Genomic DNA, 22,671 nt, shown 5'->3' with positions numbered 1-22,671 from the left:
TGTGAACATTAGGGTGCATGTTTCTTTTTGAATTAGAGTTTTTTCCGGATATATGCCCAGGAGTGGGATTGCTGGATCATAAGGTAGCTCTATTTTTAGTTTTGTGAGAAAGCTCCACACTGTTTTCCACAGTGGCTGGATGCAACTTAAATTTTAAACTTACTACACAGGACACTTTACTGATAAAACTGAAAGTAGGAAATAACTTGATCCTTCTAGGGAAATTCAGATGATCCACACTGACACCAGAAGAAGTGAAGCCCTCCTGCTGACCAGTAACAGTGGGAGAAATGGAGAATGTTATCAAAGGCTTATCTGGGGGAAGGACCTGGGCCTGGGCGATTGTAAGGGATGTTCTGTAAAACTGGGTACAATAAATTAATTTCCATGGAGACAGAACTATCTGAGAGCCTAGGGGGAATAAAATGAATGTGTTCATTTATTTGAAGACACTGTGCTGATCTTGATACGGAAGCTTGATTTACAGCTTTGCTTGTGTTTCCATATAGATGAGAATAGCCCCCCAATACAGATTATCAACAAGGCAACTCTATCCCTGGAATAAAGACATAAATGATGCTGGATAAACAGCAGGAGCCTACTGTATAGAACAGGGAACTATATTCAGTATCCTGTGATGAACCATGATGGAAAAGAATATGAAAAAGAATGTATACGTATGTATAACTGTGTCACTGCTATTCAGCAGAAACTAACACAGCACTGTAAACCAACTGTACTTCAATAAAATACAAAAGACAAAAAAAGCAACAAATGATGCTTGCTGTGAGGAAGAAAGGATAGTTCATTGTATAAAAATCTATCATTGTAATTCATCGCATCACTGTATCAGAGAAAGGCAATGATGTGATCCTTTTATGTAAAAGTTGAACACATACCCACAGGATTTCCAGATAGATTTTAAAGATAAAGGTAAAATGTAAAGCATAGGAAAATCTTAGAAGTCGAGACATATAGCTTCTCAGTCTTGGCGTGACTGACATTTGGGGCTGGATGACCCTCGGAGGAGGGGTGTCCTGTGCCCTGCGGGGTGCGGAGCAGCGTCCCTGGTCTCCACCCCCCCAGATGTCAGTAAGACGCCCCCCGCCAACCCTCCTTGCCTTTGTGTTAACAAAAAACGTCTCCAGACACTGACATAGATGATTACTTCATGTGTCTGCCATTTTTAATTACACAAAACAAAGGGTACCAGAACTGCTGTATGTCAGATGTATTTGTGTAAACGTAAAAGGTAAAACAAGCCAATTAGGGAGCCCATTTGCAAAATTTATAACGAGGAGGGGGTGTTGTCCGTAGAATAATGAAAGAACTCTTCCAAATGATAAGCAGAGATGCATATGGATGGATGCAACCAGGGTAGACGGCATGACCGAGTGATACGTAGTCTGCCTTCACACACATTAAAGTCATGTCACATCAAACAGCTCAGTGATATTTATGACCCGTCAGGCTGGCAAATGTCTTTTTAAACGTCGGGGTTTTGGGGGGGGGGAGGGCGTGCACAGACCTTAGTCATTGACGTTAAGTGATGTCATTAGTCTTTAGCCAAATTGGCTGTCACCCATTCTCCCCAAAGTGTTTCAAATGAATGGATGCTCAAGGTGTATTTCTTCTTGTCTAAGCTGATTCCTTCGGGCCCCAAAGAGAAAGAAAAGGGAAGAAAATACATTTGTGTGCAGCAGACGTTTCCCTGTGCCCGGGCCACTGGGTCTTCGGAGTCAGACCAAGGGCTGCAGTGGAGCCAGCGTTGGGAACGGTGGCCCTGGGGGTAGCCACGCATCCGTGGGGGGACCTCTGTGTGGTCCCATCTTCATCTCCTGAATCATGGTGTGCGTGGAACAGTTACATAGGACTGATAAAGCCGGAAAACAGACATGATTCTCGGCTAGATTCCTATCTCCCCAGCTGTCCAAAGCTGTCAACATTTTTTTTCAGTCTTTGAGTCTACTCAAGATGAACTTTAAAATAGTCAGAGACAGTGTCACAGAAAGACTGGGAAAGGTTCGCTGAGGCAGACCTCGTTGCACTGTTATAGAACCAGTTATGTGTTTTGCGGTCATCGGTAGGGTTGAGGAACCATGCTCTATGATGCAGTCAGGACAGTAGGACGTAAACAGTGACCTGTGACTCCAAATGACCAGGGGCTGGTGTTCAGGAGACTACCTTTCCTCCAGGCTGTGTGGTACATCCATGGTTGGGCTAGTCTTGCTGCAGGGAAAGGGACCCAGTAGCATGTGCTTGTAGGTTCACACAAATTGCATTCTTGAAACTTAATTCTCCCTCCAGGGATTTAAGTTAAAGAAGCAAGCAGAGACGAACAAAAGCCTGTAAGGACATAGGTGCTATTTGTAGAAACGTAGAATGACATTTCTTGGCCCTCTACCTCCCTCTTTATACAATCATGAGGATGCCATAAATTCCATAAATAACTGGGTAAAAAGCAGGAGGAAATTGGTGATGACGTGGTATTTTCTTGGAGAGAGAGTTACTTTGAATACTGTGCAATGTGAAGGCACAAATGTAGAGTAGAAGTGGAAAAGCTACTAAAGAATAGAAAAGATAGGGCTTCCCTGGTGGCGCAGTGGTTGAGAGTCCGCCTGCCGATGCAGGGGACACGGGTTCGTGCCCCGGTCCGGGAAGATCCCACATGCCGCGGAGCAACTAAGTCCGTGAGCCATGGCCGCTGAGCCTGCGCGTCCGGAGCCTGTGCTCCGCAACGGGAGAGGCCACAGCAGTGAGAGGCCCGCATACCACAAAAAAAAAAAAAAGAATAGAAAAGATAGACCCAGAAGCTCCAACATGTCTAAGACTGGGAGTTTCAGAAAGGACAGAACTGGAGAGAAGGGATTCAAGGAAATATTTGAGCTCTGAGGAAGGATTTTAGATTGTGGGTGTTCCCTGAGCGTTGAGCAGCATGAATGAAGGAAACCCAAGTGCTGATACAGAAGGTACCATTTCAGAGCACGAAGAATGAAGAAAAAGTACTAAATGCATTTCAGGTCTCAGCCTGGTTGAGACAGCTGTTGCCTTGCAGCTCTTAGAGTAACTAATTTTGAAATGAAATTTCTGTATTCAGCTAAATGCAATTGGAAAGCAAAATCAAGATGTTTCAAATATGCAGAAGCTCAACAGTTTTACCCCTCAAGGACCTTTGAGAAAAAATTACTTGAGGATATACTCAAGCACAATGAAATGTGAATCCAAGAAAGAAGAAATAGAATATAAGAAGCAGTGCAAAACAAATAAATGAGTAATATTGAGAGTTAATTGGGAATGCACTGGTGAATAATTATGAAAATAATCTGGAATTAACAGTCCCCATGGGAGGTGGTTGAGGGATAAAAAAGAGGAGGGAGACGGGTGAACATACGCTAATGTTCCTATCTTGTCTGGGGTGAAGTTATAGATGATAACTATTGTTACATTTGATGGAAAATAGTAAGGTTAAATAGATGCATTGAGGGTTTAAGGGTGGCAGCCACCAGGGGACTAGAAAGGGTATAAACAAAAAACACAAGGGGTAGAAAAAAATCTAAACCAAGCAATGAAAAGTAGGAAAGAATTACCAAGAAGAAAGTAGCTTTTTCAGTGTGTGATATTATGGAGTGCTTGGTGTCTTGCTACTGGTGACATTAACCTTGGTCTCCTTTGGGGTCTCTCTACAGTAAAATCATTATTTTTGTCTTTGTAATTGATGACTGTCCTGGGAGAGGTACTTTTAGACTATGAAAACATGCTGTTTCTCCTCAAAACCTTTACTCATTGCTTTTAGGGTTCACTGAATTTTGTCTGCAACAGTTATGACTGTGACGTTCATCTAATGGTGATTTTTCTCTTTCCCTCACTCCTTCTACATTTATTACTTGAAATTCCTCTGTGAGGAAGAGCTACCCCTTTTACCCCATTTACTTCTGTATTCAGTTGTGATATCAGTATGGACCCGTGAATATTCACTTTATACTTCAGGTTTGTTTCTGTTTTCTTGCCCAAATTGCGTGAGCTTTGGCTACTGGGAGTTCCTCCTGATTGACTTCCTGTATCCTTTTGACACGCCCCCGTCCTTTTTCTAGCACTTTTAAAATTTTCTGTCATCGCAAAGTTATTCCAGGCAATGATGCAGTAGAATTTAAGCAAAAAAAATTTTTAATGGAACAGAGGCACATTTCATTTTGATGAAATGTACATTCTTTCAACATTTGAGTCTCAAACTTGTATGCAACGAGCAATGCAGGTTTTGAACATGTAAAGTAAAAACTGATGGAGATCTTCTGTTGGTTTCTACCTGCTCACGCTTCCCTTCTCACTGCCCATGCACTTTGGAAAGAGAAAGTACCTTCCTAAGAGATGACCCGACTCGGTCTGTGTTAAGATGGTTTAATACGTCTTGCTTTTCACGTCTGCCTAAGTTGTAAGCGTGAATGAAACGTGGGCAAAGCCACGAGACCCACCTGGGGAAAATAAAGCCTGATATGAAGACTGCAGCAGCAAGGGACAGCAGGTCTCATGTCAGATGGTGGGCGGTTCTCCTAGGATTTGGCATGTCTTTACAGGGTGACCCTCTCGAGGGTGTTTGATGAGGTCATCGAGGTGAACCTGATAGACAGCGTAGACTACATCCACCTGGCCTTTCTGAAGAGACCTGAGCTCGGAGTCACCCTCACCAAGCTTCACTGTTGGACACTCACCCATTATAGCAAGTGCGTCTTCCTGGATGCAGATACCCTGGTGAGTACAAGGGAGGGTAAGGACCAGACCCTCCACTTGTTGAGGAACTCCCGACAAAGACCATGCCCCTCCCTCCTTAAGCAAGCTGCTACTAGCTCGTGCCGGTGGATGCCCACTAGGTAACGTCCATCACTGTCACCAATGTCATTTAGTCGATCAACATCAGATAGAACACACCTACTGCAGTAGACCCTGCTGAGTGCCCTGGGATACTTGAAGGCACGTTCCTTCCCTAGGAGGGGTTTGTAATCACGTTATTTCATCTACGCAAAGGAAAATATTAGAGAAATATTCTTCCGTGATTGTACCGTGATTTATAGAGTCGTGAAGGGACTGGTACACCTGGCTTCTTAAGCTGTGGCATCTTCAATGGTCATTTGGGGTAGTTACCTTTGGTGTAGGAGCCCAGGATGGGTACTTTCATAAACAGCCATTGGAAAGTTGAAATGTAAGATGAGGTTGGAGCATCAGAGATAACATTCGAGGTTGTCTTGGTTGTGCAAAAGCAGCTCTGTAGCAAAACAGGGGTGCAGAGGGAAATAATAAGTGCATAATCAGAGTAATTTCTTTCCCACACAGCACAATTCAGAAAGCCAGTAGGTGTTGGAGAGAACTGCTGTTGGTGGTCAAGCTCTCGAAGACAGTGGATTATATGATATTGACTTGCAAATTTCTATGTTTACGGATTTCCAGTCTTGTAGGTCACATTTGCTAGATGAAAGAGAATATATACAATTAAGAGCGTTCCATGGAGGATCTTAAGAACCTCGAGAGGATAATTGCGTTTCAGTGACGGTGTTACTTCAAACCCTTGAAATAAACCAGGGAGCAATCTTACACACACACCCTTCTCTTTTGAATGTAAGTCTAAAAGAAGAGGGTCCGTCAAAAAATTGGGTACAAGTTTCCCATCACTGAACGTTGTCTGGCCCATTGTGAAGTTCCCGTTGCATTTCTCACTTGTGCCCCAGAGGTTGAGAGAAGTGTCGCTGTTACCGAGTCCAAGCTTGTACTCTGCTCACCGCACGGGACAGGCCAGTAGATCGAGAGACGAGATGTTGGAGCAAGGAATAATGACTTTATTCGGAAAGCCAGCAGACCGGGAAGATGGTGGACTCGTGTCCCAAAGACCCATCTTCCCTGAGTTAGAAGTCAAGCTTCTTTTATACCAAAAGGGAGGGGCTGCAGTCCTGCTTCCGGTCAGAATTTCTTCCTTCTTGCAGCCATTCACGGGTGGGCCTGAGGAGGTTTTCCTGTGAGCGAAACAGAGGTATTTTAGCTTAACACTCATTGCACCGGAGGCAGGGTTCCCAGAGATGGGCCATTATGTATTGTTTAAGCTTATGGGCAATATCCCTTTGGTGATTAACTTGTAGCAAAAGCAATAGAATACAAAGGTTAAAGTCAAAGAAGCAGGTCCAATACGGAGTCAGGTTGGTTCTTCCCTGTGAGATCGTACGGGTGCCCCCATGCTCTGTTGCGCCAGGTGCTGTCCAATATCGATGAGCTGTTCAATAGGAGAGAGTTTTCTGCGGCCCCGGATCCCGGATGGCCGGATTGCTTCAATAGTGGGGTATTTGTCTTCCAACCTTCCCTGGAGACGCATGGCCTCTTGCTGCAGCACGCCACCGACCACGGCAGCTTTGACGGTAGGTGAAGGGAAGCTGGACATTTGTGGAAGAGAACGGGGCCTGACCCTATCCCTCTGTCCCACCGCCCCCTATCTGTGAGCCGCAAGTGAAAGATGGGGATTGAAGAACAAGTCCAGGAAGAGATGAAGACGTAAGTAAGTAAATACACAGTGGAGAGAACCGTTGAAAATGTCTTCAATGAGTAGAAGGAAGAACTCTCCAGTCCTGATCACATAGGATGGGTAGACAACCTTTCTTTAAAGGGCCCGATAGGGGACATCCCTGGTGGTCCAGTGGTTAGGGCTCCGGACTTCCACTTCAGGGGCCACGGGTTCCATCCCTGGTTGGGGAGCTACGACCCCGCAAACCTCGCGGCGCAGCCAAAATAAAATAAAAAAGGACCAGGTAATTAACGTTTTCAGCATCGTGGGGCATACCATCTCTGTGACAGATATTTATCCCTGTAGTTGTAGAGTGAAATCAGCCATTGACAGGACTTAAATGAACGTGGATGTGTTCCAGTAAAACTTTATTTACAAAAATGGGTGCAAGCCTTCGTTGCCCAACCCCGATACAGAATAAAGGGGGAGGATTAACCGAAACCAGACACTTGCCTGTTACGTTAGTAGATGGGAAAAATACTAGAATTTTTGTAACAGGAAAGAAAATGGTAGACTATTGAAAAATTGGAATGTAGATTGGTGCAAGCACTGTGGAAAACAGGATGGAGGTTCCTCAGAAAACTAAAACTAGAACTGCCATATGATCTAGCAATTCCACTTCTGGACATATAACCCAAAATACCCAGAAACGCTAATTTGTAAAGACACGTGCACCCTAGTGTTCATAGCAACACTATTTACAGTAGTCAAGCTACTGAAGCAACATCAATGTCCACCGATGAGTGGATAAAAAAGATGTGGTATATACACAATGGAATATTACTCAGCCATGAAAAAGAATGAAACATTGCCATTTGCAGCAACATGGATGGACTTGGAGGGCGTGATGCTAAATGAAATAAGTCAGGCAGAGAAAGACAAATGCTGTATGCTGCATGGTATCACTTATATGTGGATCTAAAAAATACAACAAACTAGTGAGTATAACAAAAAAGAAGCAGACTCACAAATACAGAGAACAAACGAGTGGTTGTCAGTGGTGATGGGGGTGCAAAATAGGGATAGGGGATTAAGAGGTATAAACTATTAGGTATAAAATAAGCTACAGGAATATATTGTACAACACTGGGAGCAGAGCCAAGATTTTATAATGACTATAAATGGAGTATAATGTCTAAAAACTTGTGAATCACTATATTATACACCTATAACTTACAGACTATTGTACAGCAGCTATACCTCAATAAAAACATAATAATAAACATTGATAGGAAAAAAAAAAGAAAAATTCCTGGATGAGGCAACAAAGTTGCAAAAATGGTGGGAAAAGCGATTGTCGGTACCAGATGGAGCTCCCTGGGGAGGAGTGGAGAATTTTGGAGACAATGTGCGATTTTATTATTAATTGTTTGCACCATTGGTGGCGAATTCTGGAGAGAGTATGCCCTTTTAATTTTTATTTCATTTTATTTTCTTTTTTTGGCTGCTTTGGGTCTTAGTTGAGGCATGCAGGAACTTTCGTTGAGGTGTGGGCTCTTCTTGGTGACACGCGGGCTTCTCTCTAGTTGTGGCGTTTGGATTTGTTTTTCCGCTCTCTAATTGTGGTGTACAGGGTCCAGAGCACATGAGCTCTGTAGTTTGCAGCACACGGGCTCTCTCGTTGAGGTGTGCGAGCTCAGTAGTTGTAGTGCGTGGGCTTAGTTGCCGCGTGGCATGTGGGATCTTGGTTCCCAGACAGGGATCATACCCGCATCCCCTGTATTGGAAGGTGGATTCTTTACCACTGGACCACCAGGGAAGTCCCGAGACTATGCACTTTTTAAAGGAATGGTGTGGGTTATCAGTCACTTTTGAGACAACGACCATGTTTTAGTGGGTTGAGAGAGGAAATGTAATTTGTGCGCTGGGATACCAGTGTTTTTCCATTATGTCTTCAAACATGTCTTGCATTCTCTTGGTGCACTGTACCATTCTTTATTAACTTTGGCTGTTTGTTAACTCTCTAGGGGCAGACCAAGGCTTGTTGAACAGTTTCTTCAGTAGCTGGTCCACAGCAGACATCCAGAAACACTTGCCGTTCATTTATAACTTGAGTAGCAACACGGCGTACACCTACAGCCCTGCTTTCAAACAGTAAGTTTCATGCCAAGCCTAATTCTTCTATACCTGGGCAACCATCCTCTCTCAGAATCTAATATCACCTTTTGGCATTTTGAAGGGAAAAAAAAAAACAAACCAGATCATCCTTCTGCTTGCTTATTTATTGCTTTACATGATAGGTAATCAAGGCAGCTAGGCTTAATGAGAGTGGTTCCCAAAGTGTTGCCCAGGGAACCCCCAGGGGTTCCCCGCCCCTCTTTCAAGAGTCTTTGAAATCAAAGTGACTTTAAAAAAATTAATTCTAAGATGTCATTTTCATCTATTCACTCCTGTTTTCTCACAATTGGACAGTGGGATTTTACAGACACACCATGACATGATGTGATAAAAAGCATTGCACTGAATGCAGGTGCAGATATGAGAAACCAACCGTCTCCTCGTAAAACAGTCAGTGTCACTCTTTTTACAAATTTTTAAAAATATAGTTATATAGAGAGTTATATTTTATGAAAAGATACGAAAGATGTGACATTTTACGTGTTTTAAAAATATATAGTTATATATAGTTATATTTTATGAAGAGATATGAAAGGTCACTTTTTACACATTTAAAAAATAGTTATAATTACATTTTTATGAAGAAGTATGAAAGATGTCACTTTTTACACATTTAAAAGATATATAGTAATATATAGTTATAGTTACACTTTATGAAAAGATATAAAAGTTATCTTAACATATAATGGGCCCATGGTTTTTTAATGAGTTGATACATGGGTTTCCCAATTTCTCAGTTTTAACTTCTGTTGCGGTGAATATGGACAGATGGAACCACGTGAACAAACATCTTTTGTTCCTCTGTGATTTGTAAGAATGTCAAGAGGTCCTAGAACCAAGACGTGTGAGATCCACTGCTCTAGGGGACATTGTTATAAGTGAAAATGGAAAATCTGAGAAGATTTTGAGCGTGCTTTTTTAATAGGGGCCACACTGCCCCCAAGGAGGCAGACACTGATTTGTGGAGCTTAAAGCCATCATATCCTTTTTAATGTAAAAAGCATAGCTGTACCTACAGAACATAGATACACAGGGCAAATATGATATTAAAATTTCATACGAAAGCAATTAAGGAAAAAATGTTGAAAAAGTTTCGAGGTTGGTGGGAGTGGTGATAGTGAAAGAAAAAAAAAGGTCGAGGGGAAAATTCACCATCTTGTACAGGAAGCCAGTTTTCTGGTCTGCAGCTTGCGTCATCTACTATAACGTCAACTTTTTAAAGTTTTTTTTATCGTTTTCAGGATAAGATGATTTGGGCTATGGTACTGCCTATCTTTCTAAAAGACTCCCGATTTCCTCTTCCCATTTTGGGGAACATCTCAAGTGGGTTATGATTATGTTTCTTGTCTGTAGAAAATGAAAGGCTGCACACGTGGGTGGATGAAGCAGTTATTTTTACTGCAAGTCAAGGTGCTTGTTAATGACAGGATCGTCCGTAACTCGTTGAGATGCATCTTTACGTCCCGCTGTCTGTGAGGAGTCCTGTGGTTGTCACAGGCTCTCTGTGTGTGGTCACTTCCAAGAGGAAGGCAGGATGCTTTGTGTTTCCTCCTCAGATTCGGCTCGAGTGTGAAGGTGGTCCACTTTTTGGGGTCCACGAAGCCTTGGAACTACAAGTACAATCCCCAGACGGGCTCCGTTTTGGAGGAGGGCTCTGGGTCTGTCGACCAGCATCAGATGTCCTTCCTTAACCTCTGGTGGGGGGTTTACCACCGCAGCATTCTACCTCTTTATGAAAATATCCTGCATGAGGACGAACAGACATCTCCAGGACACACAGTAAGCACACAATTCCCTTGATATCCAAGAGTTCAGACCAGGGATAAAGTCTCCGTGATCCACACCTGTGGGTTTTCTTCAAATACACGCTCCTCCCTCTTTTTCTGGAGTCTCTTATTTTTTTTATAAGTGGTTTTATTCTTTTTAAAAATTAATTAATTTTTGGCTGCGTTGGGTCTTCGTTGCCGCGCGCGGGCTTTCTCTAGTTGCGGCGAGCGGGGGCTACTCTTTGCTGCGGTGTGCGGGCTTCTCATTGCGGTGGCTTCTCTTGTTGCGGAGCACGGGCTGTAGGTGTGTGGACTGCAGTAGTTGCGGTGCATGGGCTCGGTAGTTGTGGCTCGCGGGCTCTAGAGCACAGGCTCCGTAGTTGTGGCACACGGGCTTAGCTGCTCCGCGGCATGGGGACTCTTCCCGGACCAGGGCTCGAACCCGTGTCCCCTGCGTTGGCAGGCGGATTCTCAACCACTGTGCCACCAGGGAAGTCCCTCTTCTCATTTTTTATGTTTTAGGAAAGACAGATTTAGGATATCTTAAGCAATTATCAAGTTATATTTTTATTTATTTATTTATTTTTAAAATGTCACTATTTATTCCAAATTCTTTTTTTTTTTTTTTTGGCTTACAGGATCTTAGTTCCCTGACCAGGGATTGAACCCACCCCCTCAGCAATGAAAGTGCAGAGTCCTAACCTCTGGACCACCAGGGAATTCCTAACCAAGTTACATATTTTAAAAATTCTGTCAAGGCCTACATTAATGAAAGAAATAAGGTTTTTAAAAAGTTCAATGTTTATAAACATGTTCATTAAAAAAGGATGGAATTAGGGCTTCCCTGGTGGCGCAGTGGTTGAGAGTCCGCCTGCCGATGAGGGGGACGCGGGTTCGTGCCCCGGTCTGGGAGGATCCCACGTGCCGCGGAGCGGCTGGGCCCGTGAGCCATGGCCGCTGAGCCTGCGCGTCTGGAGCCTGTGCTCCGCAAGGGGAGGGGCCACAACGGTGAGAGGCCCGCGTACCGCAAAAAAAAAAAAAAAAAAAAAAAGTTACCTGTGTGGGCTTCCCTGGTGGCGCAGTGGTTGCGAGTCCGCCTGCCGATGCAGGGGACGCGGGTTCGTGACCCGGTCTGGGAGGATCCCACGTGCCGGCGGAGCGGCTGGGCCCGTGAACCGTGGCCGCTGCGCCTGCGCGTCCGGAGCCTGTGCTCCGCAAGGGGAGGGGCCACAACAGTGAGAGGCCCGCGTACTGCAAAAAAAAAAAAAAAAAGGATGGAATTAGAAGATATTAAATAATGTTGATACACATCAGGAAGGGATCAGGCAAGGAAAGATACGTCATTTCATCGCAAGAAAGAAAGACCATAGTTGGAAGTTAATGACCAGCCAAACTTTAGGTCTTGTGCTAGTTTTCCGTCTGTATCCACATCCTGTATTTCATGCAGGAGGATGCTGAAAGAGGCAGACAACAGTTTTTTGTTTTAGTGTAAAACCGTGAATGTTTCATGAGCAGAATTGCTGCTGTGATTTGCAGGGCTGATGCATAAATAATTATTTAAATTAGCCGCCTTCATCAGGGAAAGAGCCACTCACAGATTAAGTGGCTAAAGATGATTGATTACAAATGTCTGGAGGGGGCATTTTCCACTTTCCATCCTCGACTGAAGTAGCAATTGGAGGTGGTTTCTTTTTAATTTATTTTATTTTTACTTTTGGCTGCGTTGGGTCTTCACTGCTGTGTGCAAGCTTTCTCTAGTTGCGGCGAGCGGGGGCTACTCTTGGTTGCGGTGCGCGGGCTGCTCATGGCGGTGGCTTCTCTGGCTGTGGAGCACGGGCTCTAGGTGCGTGGGCTTCAGTAGTTGTGGCTCGCGGGCTCCAGAGCGCAGGCTCAGTAGTTGTGGCACATGGGCTTACTTGCTCTATGGCATGTGGGATCTTCCCAGACCAGGGCTCGAACCCGTGTCCCCTGCACTGGCAGGCGGATTCTTAACCACTGCACCACCAGGGAAGCCCCATTTGATTTTTGATAACTGTAACCCTACGTGCTCTCCATAGTAGAGTTTCTGCAGTGAATTTTTTTTTTTTTGGCTGTGGCTGGTCTCAGTGCGGCCTGTGGGATCTTTAGTTGTGGCACTCGGACTTCTTAATTGTGGCATGCGGACTCTTAGTTGCGGCATGCGTGCAGGATCTAGTTCCCTGACCAGGGATCGAACCCGGGCCCCCTTCATTGTGAGCGCAGAATTTTACCCACTGGACCACCAGGGAAGTCCCTCTGCGGTGGACTTAACAGGGAGGCACCTGCCTTGCCAAAGACCTTTTAAAATAAGGTCCCAGGAAGTTTTATTTCCTGGTCAGTTTCTCACGAGTGCATGTATTGGCACAACAGAGTCCAGTGTCCGCAGATGCTTGCGTTGGGATCTTGAAACCAATTCATATTTCAGCGTTTTTACTATGGTTTCTGTTTGGTGCAGCTGGGTGCTGCTTTTCAAGAGAACTAAAGCTTTCTCTGACCACGGGACACGAGTGAGTAGGAGTTTACTCAGATTCTTGATAGGAAGTTGCTGTTCTTTTCTGCAAAGCAGTATATGCTAGGTACTGGGCTGGATATGAAGGAAAATAAGACAAAGTCAGGTGGTTCTAAGGAGTGAAACGTGGAGAGCAGTCTAGGGACCCTGTGCCTTGGGGCCCTTCTCACCTGGAGCGGTGGCGCGAACGTGGATGTTGGCACTGGGGACCCCTGGCCACACCGGGGAGAGGAATGGGCAGGAGGAGCTTGGCAGATGTGTCAGCAGGGCCTTGCTAAGCGCGAACATCTTTTCTGCAGGCTCACCTCGTGGGCGCTGGGGTGCCTTGTTCAAGTTCAGCGCCCACTGCTGAGGGGTCATGTGCAAATGCAGTGCCCCGCTCCGGGGAGCCCTGTACCAACTGGGCAGAGGGGCCCCGCCGGCCTTGGCCTGAGAGGACCACGGTGGTGGTGAAGGAGACCCCCGCTTCGCCTGACGCACGCCCCGTGGGAGATGTAAGTACGTGCTCTTCGCATCGGTGTGACGGGGACACCGACGCCGGTTCCCCCGCGAGATGAGGCAGAGAGGACCCTCCCCGGGCGGCCGGGGAGGGGCTGGGGGGACGGGAGGAACCAGTCTTCAGTTTGCCCTATGGTATTCGGCTCGCCTGAGTTTCTTTAGAGAAAAGGGCGAAATTGCACATCACGGTAAAGCCAATGACAGCCACGTCCTGATCCCTGGTACCTGGAAATGCTGCCGTCTATGTAAACGGGGTCTTTGCAGGCGGGATTGAGTTAAGGACCTTGACGTGGGGACGCGGTCCTGGATTATCCGGGGGGGGTGGGAAACACACAGTGTCATCACAAGGGTTCTCCTAAGAGGGGGGCGAAAGGAAGCTTGATGAGATGGGATAGAAGCAGAGGTGAGACGGGGAGCGATGTGAAGATTCTGAGCTTCCGGCTTTGAAGACGCACAGGAGCCAAGGGACACGGGTGCCTCTGAGAGCTGGAAAAGGCAAAGAAATGCGTCATTGGCTAGAACCTCCGGAAGGAACTCAGCCTCGCCGGGGACAGCTGCCCAGTGAGACCCCGCGTGGACTTCGGAGCTCCAGAACCGTTTACGTCGGCAGTCTGCATTGCTTTTTAAATTTAATTTAATTTTATTTTTTTTATTTTTTTTATTTTTGTGTGGCGGGCCTCACTGTTGTGGCCTCTCCCTTGCGGAGCACAGGCTCCGGACGCGCAGGCTCAGCGGCCATGGCTCACGGGCCCAGCCGCTCCGCGGCACGTGGGATCTTCCCGGACCGGGGCACGAACCCGTGTCCCCTGCATCGGCAGGCGGACTCTCAACCACTGCGCCACCAGGGAAGCCCTGCATTGCTTTTTGTTTTGTTTTGTTTTTTACACTTCTTGAAGGTTGATTCTTTGCCAGGTGCAGTCCTAAGCGCTGTACAGTATACCGTTCCTGTTAAAAAGCACAAGAGCTCGATTCTTGTGTCCATTTTTTAAAACTGATTTTTTTTTAAGAGGATAGTTGCTTTACAGTGTAGTGTGAGTTTCTGCTGTACAGCTAAGTGAATCAACTCTACGTATACATACGTCGCCTCTTTTTTGGACTCCCTTCCCATTTAGGTCACCACAGAGTGTTGAGTAGAGTTCCCTGTGCTCTACAGCAGGTTCTTACTAGTGATCTATTTTATATATAGTAGTGTATGTATGTCCATCCCAATCTCCCAATCCATCCCCCCCCCCGCCTTCCCTCCCCCCACCCCCCGGTAACCATAAGTGTGTTCTCTACATCTGTGTCTCTGTTTCTGCTTTGCAAATCAGTTCATCTGTATCATTTTTCTAGATTCCACATAGAAGCGACATTTGGTTTTCTTTTTCTGACTTATACTTCAGTCTGTATGACAGTCTCTAGGTCCATCCGTGTCTCTGCAAATGGCACTATTTCGTTCTTTTTTTATGCCTGTGTAATATTCCATTGTATAGATGTATCACGTCTTCTTTATCCATTCCTCTGTTGAATGGATATTTAGGTTGCTTCCATTTTCTGGCTACTGCAAACAGTGCTGCAGTGAACATAGGGGTGCATGTGTCTTTTCTAATTATGGTCCTCTCCGGGTTTATGCCCAGGAGTGGGCTTGCTGGGTCATATGGTAGCTCTGCTGTTAGTTTTTTGAGGAACCTCCATCGTGTTCTCCACAGTGGCTCTAGCAGTTGACATTCCTACCAACAGTGTAGGAGGGTTCCCTTTTCTCCACATGCTTGCTGGTATTTATTCGTTGTACATTTTTTGATGATGGCATCGTTTTAAGCCATCTGGTTTGCGGTCCTGTGTCACGGCAGCCACAGAAAACTAATAACGTGAAGAACAGACGTTCAGTCTCCTCCAGATATGAGTGGTGTCCGCAGATTTCCAGGTTCAAAGGGCAGTGCTTCCATCCTCCTCCAAGCCACCTGCCAGCAACGCACCTTTGCGTCCTGAGAGGTTGCAGTTAAACCCCCAGCTTGAAGAGGACTTGGATACATTCATGTGGACCCATTTGGTCACTTCTAGTGAGGCTGGATCCGCAGAAATTCTTCCCGCAGAGACGAAACGTAAAAGCGCACTTTATTTGCAAACCAGTAAGGCTAAATCAGGCTGCTGTTTATCCATCCCCGATTTCTGGGAAATAGGTGAGATGAGTGTCTGGTGATTAAAGAGTTCCCATTTAAAATCCTCACATTCAAAGCCATTTTAAGTCCCTTCATTTCTCACGATTAACATGAGTTCATTGCTGGGGATGGATTTGGGCACTGGATGGAAGGCAAGTTGTCCTTTTATGGGTATTTCCAATAGCTTTGGGAGAGCTGTTTCTGGATGATTATAAACAGTTGATGGATAAATTTTAGCAAACATTTGTGTGGAAGGCACCCTACACTTTACTATAATGTGGAACCAATTATGTCCAGGCAACTTCCATGCAGTAATAATTTTTCAGTTGCGATTTCATAACCATCCAAACCAATTGACAAAGCTCTAGGTTTGGACTGTGCAAGTGGTCAAAAGTGAGCTTTTCCTAGTATTTTTATTCCTTCTCCTGTACCCTGAGGTCCCCATTGCCTGGCTCTGGCCCCAGGAAGTGGCTTCTGTGAGTTAAATAAAGAGCATCTGCTGCTTCCAGGAATGTGCAGTCTGTCTATGGAGCTCTTACATTACGTGGAAAAACAGCTTCCTGTCCTGCCAGGAGGAGCCGTGCCTGTGATGGGACTTTTTAAAATAGAAGTAGAGTTTATTTACAGTATTGTGTCAGTCTCAGGTGTCCAGCAAAGTGCGTCAGTTATTTTTTTCGGGTTGTATTGCATTATCGGTTATTACAAGATACTGAATTCAATGCCCTGTGCTGTACAGTGGGTCCTTTGTGCCGGGATTTTTGAGAAGAGTCCGCATTCCCATTAGGTGTTTCACACTTAGAGTCTGTGGAGTATCTCTCAGAAAACTCTTTCCAACTGTGATGGTTAATTTTAGGGGTCAAGTCGACCGGACAAAGGGCTGCCCAGATGAGTGGTGAAACACATTATTTCAGGGTGTGTTTCTGGAAGAGATTAGCATTTAAGAAAGTCTCTATTGAGTGACTATCTTATGATGAGCATCTGTCTCTAAAAATGAGAAGGTCATTGCCCTTCTATGAGGGAGGGGTGCTTTTTTTGCAGTGTGTGCGTGTATGTGTCATTATTTTACACTCCCAGGCCATCTTTACAATTAACTCTGCAGCATTGCTGCCACCTACCGGCCATCCATTGAATGATTCACTCTGGGTTCTTTATTTTGGGGATTTGGAACCAGTCCAAAAAAACAAAACGATTATTTTCATAAATTCCTGTAACTGCGGAAGAGCTGGGTGTCTGGATCTGGGACGCTTATTCCAGATAGCAGCCTTAGTGAGTATAGTCATGGCAGTGCCGAGGAGAAGGTCTCCGTCTTCAAAAGTTGGACATCTCATTTATTTCCCGTATAAAAGCGTGTGTGAGAGAAATATTTTTGCAATTTGTTATCTTGTCAGCCAAGTGTCCTGTCCTGCAGCCTCTTGGGTTGGGAAATGCAGTTAGTGGGAACATGAGCTATGCCTTTCCTTGTTGTTTTGAAGTTATTGGTTGTTTTTGCTATGGTTAATTTCTGAATGGTATCCTTGGGTGAAAAGAAGTACCTAGTTTAGACCAATTTGTTAATGTTTCCTACATGAGTAGTGGGTTTTGTTTACCTTTTAGGAAATCTGTCTCTAAATCAGGGTCATAAAGCTAATCACCTCTGACGTCTTACGGATTTTTTTAATTCTTTTTACTTTTTACGTTAAAGTATATAATTGATCTGGAATTGATGTTATGTGATGAATCAGTTCGGGGTCCACATACATCGCTGTTCTGTGTGGATCTGTCCTGAACTCAGCATGGTTTGCAGTCAAAACGATTACAGCTCCACTGCTTTGTCCCGTTTCCTTGGCCGTCAGTCAGATCCTCACACGTTATTAGGTGGATCTATTTTTGGAGTCTCTAATCCTTTGGGTTTTTTCCCCCCCCTTGGGAAATCGTATATATGTATATTTTTTAAATTGAAGTATAGTTGATTTACAGTGTTGGTTTCAGGTGTACAACAGAGATTCAGTCACATATATATATATATACTTTTTCAGATTCATTTCCATTATAGGTTATTATAAGTTAATGAATATAGCTTCCTGTGCTAAACAGTAGATCTTTGTTTATCTATTTTATATATAGTAAAGTGTGTCTGCTAATCCCCAAATCTTAATTTATTCCCCCCTTTTCCCCTTTGGTGAGTCTGTTTCTGTTTTGTAAATAAGCTCATTTGTACCGTTTTTTTAAGAGTCTGCATATAAGTGATATCGTACGGTATTTGTCTTTCTCTGTCTGACTTACTTCACCCAGTATGACCATCTCTAGTTGCATCCATGTTGCTGCAAATGGCGTTATTTCATTCTTTTTTATGGGTGAGTAATATTCCATTGTATATATATATGTACCACATCTTATATAGGTACACGTCTTCTTTATCCATTCATCTGTTGATGGACAGTTAGGCTGCTTCCATGTCTTGTGAATAGTGCTGCTATGAACTTGGGGGTGCATGTGTCTTTTCAAATTAGAGTTTTCATGTTTTCTCTGGGTACATACCCAGGAGTGGAATTGCTAGATCATATGGTAACTCTGTTTTTAGTTTCTTAAGGAATTTCCATCCTCTTCTCCATAGTGGCTGCACCAATTTACATTCCCACCAAGGGTATGGAATTCTTACTTGGCAATTACCTTACAATGACACTCGGAAGACTTTTCAAAATCATCTGACTTCCATTATTTCTCCAAGAATTCATCTTCCAGTCTTATGTTTATACATTTGAAGGTCATATGTCTTTTTGGTCTGGCTGCTTTTAACATCTTTATCCTAGGTTTTTATCATAATGACTTATTTATTATCTATTATCATTTGAATTTACCCTATTTGGGTTTGTAGCACTTCTTCTTTTTTTTTTTTTTTTTTTGGTGGTACACTTGTGTCTCACTGTTGTGGCCTCTCCTGTTGCGGAGCACAGGCTCCGGACGCGCAGGCTCAGCGGCCATGGCTCACGGGCCCAGCCGCTCCGCGGCACGTGGGATCTTCCCGGACCGGGGCACGAACCCGTGTCCCCTGCATCGGCAGGCGGACTCTCAACCACTGCGCCACCAGGGAAACCCCTGGTTAATTTAATTTTTGATTGACTGCAAGACATTGTGTATGGAAAAATGGCAGGGATCCTCTGAGGCTCTGAATCATAGTATCATCCAGAGAGCATTTCTTATGTGTTGTTTTTCTTTTTTCAGCAGGAATTTTTCATAGAGATGGTTTGCCCACATGCTAATTAGAGGTTGAGTTGGAGTGAAATTGGGTTTTCGTGTTTGTGAGCGTTGGTCTTTTTCTGGTTCTCTTTTCAGTGGAGTCCTAAATGAAAGCTTGTGTTTAGATTGTTCCTCTTGGATACCTCATTATTTATGGGCTGCTCAGGGCTATAGCCTTTCAGTTGCCTCGAGGGGAAATAAAAGATATATAATTACGTATATATGTATGTATGTGTATATATATATATTTTTTTGGTCTAGAATTTTAAGGTGGTTTTGGCAGGAGGTTTACTGGGAAACAAGTAGCTTCACCCATTGATGAAAGTGAAAGTGGAAAAATCCCTCTTCGGTTCTTGAATAGATTTGTATATTTACATTTTTTCGTTTTCACCACCTCTTGCAGTCATAACTTTCACAAGACGATAGCCCATGACGCAAAGGAGCGTGTCTTCATTATCTGTTCTAAATTTATCTGCTCGGGTTGTGTATGTGAGCAGTCTGTATCTATCCGTTGGCGATCCATTCCCTGCACCGTCGGGCTTTACGATATTCTCTTTCTGCTTTCATCCTTCTGGGCTAAGAGTCATTTGATTCTCAAGCTACTTTCCATCTGTCTTCTTTGACCTAAGAATCCTCTAAATTGTTTCCAGTCTGAGAGTCTCTCTTTTCAAGGTGACCCAAGCTTCCAGCAGCTAGTTAGGGGTATAGATCAGTGAAATACTGGTCATCTAAGGAGAAAAATAATGCCATTTGCAAAGGTCACATTTTACGTAGGTGTGTTCCTAAGCCTACCAACCATTGGCTAAAAGGCTGGCATTGCAGCATCGTATTATCAAATTCTTCTCTTTGAATTCTCTCCTGGCTGTCCACACATGTGAAGAAAGACGTCCCTATTTGTGGCTAGGAAGAGTGACGGGAATATTTATTGTTACTGTTTCAGTTTATATTTTAGTTAACGTTCATTGTTTTTCTTTTCCTCTTTTTTTTTTATTGAAGTGTAGCCAATTTCCAACATTGTGTAAATTTCTGCTGTACAGCAAAGTGACTCAGTTATACGTATATAAATATATATTCTTTTTCATATTCTTTTCCATTATAGCTTATTACAGGATATTGAATATAGTTCCCTGTGCTCTACAGTAAATCCTTGTTGTTTACCTATTTTATATATAGTAGTTTGCATCTATGTCTAGGGAATCTTGTTCAGAAGTTTGTATCTATGTCTAGGGGTCTTGTTCAGAAACGTTAGCATGAGTTGACATAACTTCTTTTCCTGCTTAAATTTGTAAGCGTCTAACACATCTGCAGAAGACAAACGGAAAAGGTGTATTATTAGTTCATCCTTTCTTATCAAATAAATCATCCTGAGTTAAATCTCTTCCAAGGAAGGATAGGATTTCATGATGGCCCACATGGAATTTATTTCTGTGTTCTTTCTTGAGAGAAATTAAGCTGACAGAATTGACATTTTCCCTAAAATCCGGTTCAACTAATCTTTCTGAGATTTTACTCAGATCTTTTGGCACTTAACCATTTGCCAGGCTAACTGCTTCGTTTGTCCGTTACATCAAACGTCTGTGCTGTGTATGCTTAAAGAACCTGAGTTTCAGAGACAGTAAGTAATGTATCCAGTTTTTTTTTTTTTAATGGGTGTTGGGATTCAAACTAGAAAATTCCACTACCCAGCCCTGCTTGGATAAGGAAATTATTTATTTTTATGGTATTTATTATTTGTAGATAGTGCAATTATCTCATTCGTCATTTTTTTCTCCCTAAAGGTTGTTTTGGTGTTTTGTACACCAGGGAGACTTAGGATGCATTAATGATGTGGATTGAATAGGGCTCGAAGAGGGCTTGGTGGTCAGAGAGGTGTGAATTCAAATCCCTCCTCTCTCACTTGCTCGTCTGGCATGTTTAACAAGTATCTCTGTCTGAAAGTTGAGCTTTTCCTCAGTAAGAGAAGGGATCAAACTCTCTACATCATAGAGTTGCTGTGAGAGTAAAAGGAATAATACGTAACAAGTTTATGAGTATAATTTAGGGACCAGTGTTGAACACCTAATAAAAAGGAGCTGTTATTATCCTGGCCTTTCATGTTTTGGATAAAGTTATCATTTTATTTTCTACTGTAATTATTAGAACTTAATTTTATTTTTGGCTTTCACGTACATAATCAAGATCAGGAAGAATGAGCCCATATTTTTTGTTTTTATTTATTTTTTAAATATTTTATTGAATTATAGTTGATTTCCAGCATTGTGTTCATTTCTGCTGTACAGCCAAGTGATTCCATTATGCACATATACACATTCTTTTTCAAATTCTTTTCCATGATGGTTTATCACAGGAGATTGAATATAGCTCCCTGGGCTCTGCAGTAGGACCTTGTTGTTTATCCATCCTGTATCTACTAGTTTGCATCTGCTGACCCCAAACTCCTGAGCAATCCCTCCCCGCCAACCTTGGCAGCCACCAGTCTGTTCTCTGTATCTGTGAGCCTGTTTCTGTTTTGTAGATACGTTCATTCGTGTCATATTGTAGATTCCCCATATAAGTGATATCATGCGATATTTGTCTTTCTCTGTCTGACTTACTTCACTTAGTATGATCATCTCTGGGTCCATCCATGTTGCTGCAAATGGCATGATTTTGTGCTTTTTTATGAGCCCGTATTTTAATTTGCACTTTCAAGTTGATGAGATAGAAAAAGCGAAATTAAAAAAGAGCAACTTTATGAATACAGTATTATCTTCTACATTAAAAATTTTTTTACTGAATTTCACCAAAAATGTACTTTTGTGCACTTGTTACTGCCAGCTTACTTCAGTTTCCTAATGTCCTCCTTTACCTCTGCCTCAGGACATTTGCACGTGCGTGCTGTCCTGCTTTTCTCACCATTGTCTCGTTCTCACCACATCTCCTGCTCATCTTTCAAACTTTGTTCCAGATGTTACTCCTTCAGGAGTCCTTACCCCTCCTGCCGAGGTCGATCTGACCTTGGTAAACCTGCCCTTGATTCTCTGTCATTTTCCTTTGCAGAATTTTACAGGATTGTCAACTTATAGTTGTTATTTGTGGAACATTCATCTCTCTGAATGAGGGTGGCCCCCTCTTTGGTCTTCCTGCTTCCCTCTCTGGGAATATCCTTTGGACGCATACATAGCTGCCTCAGTTAATACAGGGATGGCCTGCCCTTTCTCCAAACGGGAAAGCTGGCACCAGAGATTTGGGAGCTGGGAATATGAGAGGCCAGCCTCCACGTCAGGTCAACTCACTCAAAAATCTCTGGGGCAGTGGCTGGAGGATCTGCCTTCCCAGGATGGAGGCTTGTTTAGCTCTGTCGGACCGCCGCGGTCGGGGGTCAGCCCAGCCCACGACATGGGTGCTGCCGTGCGTTTGCCGTGAGGATGGGCAGGTGTGTCTGCGTTCTCTTCTCTGTGTCCGACACTCATTAGTTACGTTGCTGGAGCCTTGGGACTTGAATGGGCTCCAGCCTGGGGGCGCGGCCTTGGCCCCCGACCCTGAATTCACCAGGGTGGGCTGGCTACTGTAATAAATAGCCCTCCACATACATACAAGTGTATTTCTGGTGTGCGTCGCCCTCAGCCGAGGTGGTAAAGATGCGCTGTGCCCCGTGCAGCCTTCCGGGGGTCCAGGATTCCTCCCCTTGGCCCGCTCCGTCACCATCTAAGGAAGCCCTTGTCCACGGTGGCTCCTTAAGAAAGGATTAGTCTCCCATGAGGAAGCCATCCATTGCCTGTAGTGCGTTCAGTTGTGTCCTGCGCACCTGGGATGATCTTTGCTACGTACCAGCCTTGGGAGAGCCAAGAAAAGAGTCGCTCAAATGCTTGTCAGTAGGGTTTTGTTTTC

The 22,671-nt window shown here is 44.1% G+C and overlaps 1 protein-coding gene across 22 annotated transcripts in view; it reads left to right on the top strand.

Moving 5' to 3' along the window:
* GYG2 (glycogenin 2) overlaps positions 1-22,671 on the top strand; it is a 47,046-nt gene that overhangs the window by 5,797 nt on the left and 18,578 nt on the right. For 21 of the 22 annotated variants that reach the window (XR_010838591.1, XM_059050683.2, XM_059050685.2 and 18 more), the window contains 5 exons: positions 4,572-4,746; positions 6,233-6,395; positions 8,506-8,632; positions 10,213-10,435; positions 13,249-13,443. Coding sequence is in view for 21 of the 22 variants with exons in the window: in XM_059050683.2 (XP_058906666.1) it covers positions 4,572-4,746; positions 6,233-6,395; positions 8,506-8,632; positions 10,213-10,435; positions 13,249-13,443 (883 nt within the window). In the remaining variant the exon portion in view is untranslated. Of the gene's footprint in view, positions 1-4,571; positions 4,747-6,232; positions 6,396-8,505; positions 8,633-10,212; positions 10,436-13,248; positions 13,444-13,896; positions 14,474-22,671 lie in introns of those variants that run through there. The other variant, XM_067023298.1, reaches the window with a different exon arrangement.

This window comes from Kogia breviceps, chromosome X, assembly GCF_026419965.1.
Source record: "Kogia breviceps isolate mKogBre1 chromosome X, mKogBre1 haplotype 1, whole genome shotgun sequence".
Classification (NCBI taxonomy): Eukaryota; Metazoa; Chordata; class Mammalia; order Artiodactyla; family Physeteridae; genus Kogia; species Kogia breviceps.
The sequence above is the reverse complement of the archived record's forward strand: the minus strand, read 5'-3'. Positions and strand labels throughout refer to the sequence as shown.